The sequence below is a fragment of the Anolis carolinensis genome, chromosome 2, assembly GCF_035594765.1.
Source record: "Anolis carolinensis isolate JA03-04 chromosome 2, rAnoCar3.1.pri, whole genome shotgun sequence".
Lineage (NCBI taxonomy): Eukaryota > Metazoa > Chordata > Lepidosauria > Squamata > Dactyloidae > Anolis > Anolis carolinensis.
This window is the reverse complement of record NC_085842.1, coordinates 186,519,409-186,522,816: the sequence shown is the minus strand read 5'-3', so window position 1 is coordinate 186,522,816 and position 3,408 is coordinate 186,519,409. Positions and strand designations below refer to the sequence as shown.

The window sequence follows — 3,408 nt, the reverse complement described above, 5'->3', positions numbered from 1 at the left end:
GATTTTGTTCATTTTCATGGTTTCTTCCTTTCTGTTGAAGTTGTCCACATGCTTGTGGATTTCAATGGCTTCTCTGTGTAGTCTGACATGATAGTTGTTAGAATGGTCCAGCATTTTTGTGTTCTCAAATAGTATTCTGTGACCAGGCTGGTTCATCAAATGCTCTGCTATGGCTGATTTCTCTGGTTGAATTAGTCTGCAGTGCCTTTCATGTTCTTTGACTCTTGTTTGGGCGGTGCGTTTGGTGGTCCCTATGTAGACTTGTCCACAGCTGCATGGTATCCGGTAGACTCCTGCAGAAGAGAGAGGATCCCTCTTGTCCTTCGCTGACCGTAGCATTTGTTTGACAAGGGGAATGCCACAGTAATCATGGAAACAAAACAATACAAAGAAAAAATCAGACAGCTTCTAGATCCCACAATTTACAAGAAACTGAAACAAGACCCCACTAACAAAATCACCAGAAAAACGAACACTCTAATCAAGAACTCCTCCATTAACTTTGACATACGCCAACAGCTGTGCAAATCAGAAGCCCTCCCACCCAGGCTTTACGGACTCCCCAAAATCCACAAGGACTCCATCCCACTCAGACCCATTGTAAGTGCCATTGGATCGCCGACTTACAACCTGGCAAAATTTCTGGCTACACAGCTACAAACCCACATTGGGCTCACTGCACATTATATCAAGGACTCTACACACTTTATAGAAAAGATCAGCAACCTCAATCTAAGCACCAAGGACATCCTGATCAGCTTTGATGTGGTGTCCCTTTTTACCAAAGTCCCAGTAGCTGACACCCTCACACTAATCAAACAAAACTTCCCAGAAGACATCACAGCCCTGTTTCACCATTGCCTCACCACTAGCTACTTTCAGTGGAACACTGGATTCTATGAACAGAAGGATGGAGTGGCCATGGGGAGCCCTCTCAGCCCAGTAGTAGCAAATTTCTATATGGAATACTTTGAAAAACAGGCCCTAGAAACAGCACCAAAAAAGCCAACTGTTTGGTTCAGATACGTAGATGACACCTTCACGATTTGGAGCCATGGAGAGGAAGAACTCAGCAAGTTCCTGGACCATCTTAACAGCATCCACCCAAACATCCAATTCACCATGGAAAAAGAAAAGGAAGGAAAACTGCCATTTCTAGATGTTCTGGTCATCCGCAAACCCAATCAACAATTGGGCCACACAGTTTACAGAAAACCTACACACACAGATAGATACCTTCATAAAAACTCCAACCATCACCCAAGTCAAAAAAGGAGCACAATCAAAGCCCTGACAGACCGTGCACAAAGAATCTGCGAACCTCACCTCCTCCAAGGTGAACTCAACCACCTAAACTGGGCTCTACAGGCCAATGGATACTCCACCACAGACATCAGAAGAGCTGCAAGGCCAAGAACAAGCCATGAGAGTCAAGACAAAGATCCACCCAGAGGAAAGGTGTTCTTACCATACATCAAGGGAACTACTGACCGCATAGGGAAGCTGATGAAGAAGCACAACCTACAAACTATCTACAGACCCACGAAGAAAATCCAACAAATGCTACGGTCAGCGAAGGACAAGAGGGATCCTCTCTCTTCTGCAGGAGTCTACCGGATACCATGCAGCTGTGGACAAGTCTACATAGGGACCACCAAACGCAGCGCCCAAACAAGAGTCAAAGAACATGAAAGGCACTGCAGACTAATTCAACCAGAGAAATCAGCCATAGCAGAGCATTTGATGAACCAGCCTGGACACAGAATACTATTTGAGAACACAAAAATGCTGGACCATTCTAACAACTATCATGTCAGACTACACAGAGAAGCCATTGAAATCCACAAGCATGTGGACAACTTCAACAGAAAGGAAGAAACCATGAAAATGAACAAAATCTGGCTACCAGTATTAAAAAACTCAAGAATCAGAACAGTAAATAAAAAGCAATACTCTAAAAACAGAGGATTTCCAGACATGAATCAACCTAGGGCAGTTAACGACTCTAAACAAAGGATGCCCCAGAGGCAGGAAGAAGACAGCAGATAAGCTTTTCAATGCTAATTAAAGTGATTAACTACACACATTCACACTGACCTCTCTCACCCTAGACTTTCCACAGATATATATTTACCTCTTTGCTTAGTTTTCTCCATACCTCACAACCTCTGAGGATGCCTGCCATAGATGTGGGCGAAACGTCAGGAGAGAATGCTTCTGGAACATGGCCACACAGCCCGAAAGACACACAACAACCCTGTGATCCTGGCCATGAAAGCCTTCGACAACACGATATATCCTTTGTTGTGTATCAGAACTAGGTGGCTTACTTCCAAAGCTTGCTGAGAACTCAAGAAATAAGCTCCTCTTTAAACATTGGCATGGAAAACATACTGTTTTCCCATTCAGTTAGCAAAAGAGACAACAAATTACCCACTCATTTTTAAGAATATGAAAATGCAGCCAAGAGCTAAAGAAAGGTGTGTATGGCGGTGAAAGCTTTTTGGAGAAGCAGGCAAGCAGTTTTATTGTTTCAAAGAGAACATATATAGCACAGGAATGACACTGAGATGAGGATTGCAAAATAAGCAATGGCAGCCTACTCTATCTGTCAGGTACCTCAGGTAAGCTCGAAAGGGCAACACATTTTTGGGGGCTCCACAAAAAACTTCTGTTTCAAAAAGGGCTCTGCGGCTGAAAAATTTGACAACCCCTGCTCTAAGATAAGGCTGGATCTTGAAGAGAATTTATCCCAATTTCCTACTGTGGCTTTGAGCGCACAAAGGGAAACAGACACTGCCAAAGCTGCATACATGGCCATGTGCACCAAGGCTGGTCAGCCGCATGCTGCAGATTCCATGTTCCTATCTCCAGATGGTTCCCTAAATATTTATGAACAGCCCAAATAGTCCAAAAGCAAAGTCTGAACTCACCATGGGTTTTGGATGGTTATTATATATATATATATAAAAAGTGACTTCTGGTGTTATTATTTCATATATTTTTAAAAAATAACCATTAGTTTTTCATATATCAAGAAGTCCTATGCTTCCTGGCCTGTTCCACGTCTATATTCTTATGGCAAGATTTTAAAACTAAATGTAATTATTTAAAAAACATGATGAAATTGTAGATCTGATATTGAGCTAGAATTTGGGGGTTCCCTTCATTGGGGAGGGAACCCTAGCTTCTCCCACAGGCGCAGGTTCAGTGATCCTGGCAAGGGGGAGTCGCTAAAGATCAAGGTTCCCCGCTTCAATGATCTCACCCTCAGACGTGAAGAAAGAAGACTGAGTTGTTTATTCAGTTCAGCTGAAAAGAATGACACCCGCAATCGTTCGTCAGGGAGCCATAACCCCCAGTACCGTACAGCAGTTTTTATAAACAAAAAGACAGGTGGAGAGATTT

General features: G+C 43.1%; 1 protein-coding gene across 1 annotated transcript; it reads left to right on the top strand.

Moving 5' to 3' along the window:
• Positions 1–351: 351 nt before the first annotated feature.
• On the top strand, positions 352–2,280 carry LOC134296411 (uncharacterized). The gene has a single exon (XM_062971319.1). The coding sequence runs from the start codon at positions 370–372 to the stop codon at positions 2,047–2,049; it is 1,680 nt and encodes a 559-aa protein (XP_062827389.1). The 5' UTR covers positions 352–369; the 3' UTR covers positions 2,050–2,280.
• The last annotated feature ends 1,128 nt before the right edge of the window (positions 2,281–3,408 follow it).

What these genes read in the sequence shown, in the direction of transcription:
- LOC134296411 (XM_062971319.1), top strand. Translation starts at nt 370, where the DNA reads ATGGAAACAAAACAATACAAAGAAAAAATCAGACAGCTTCTAGATCCC.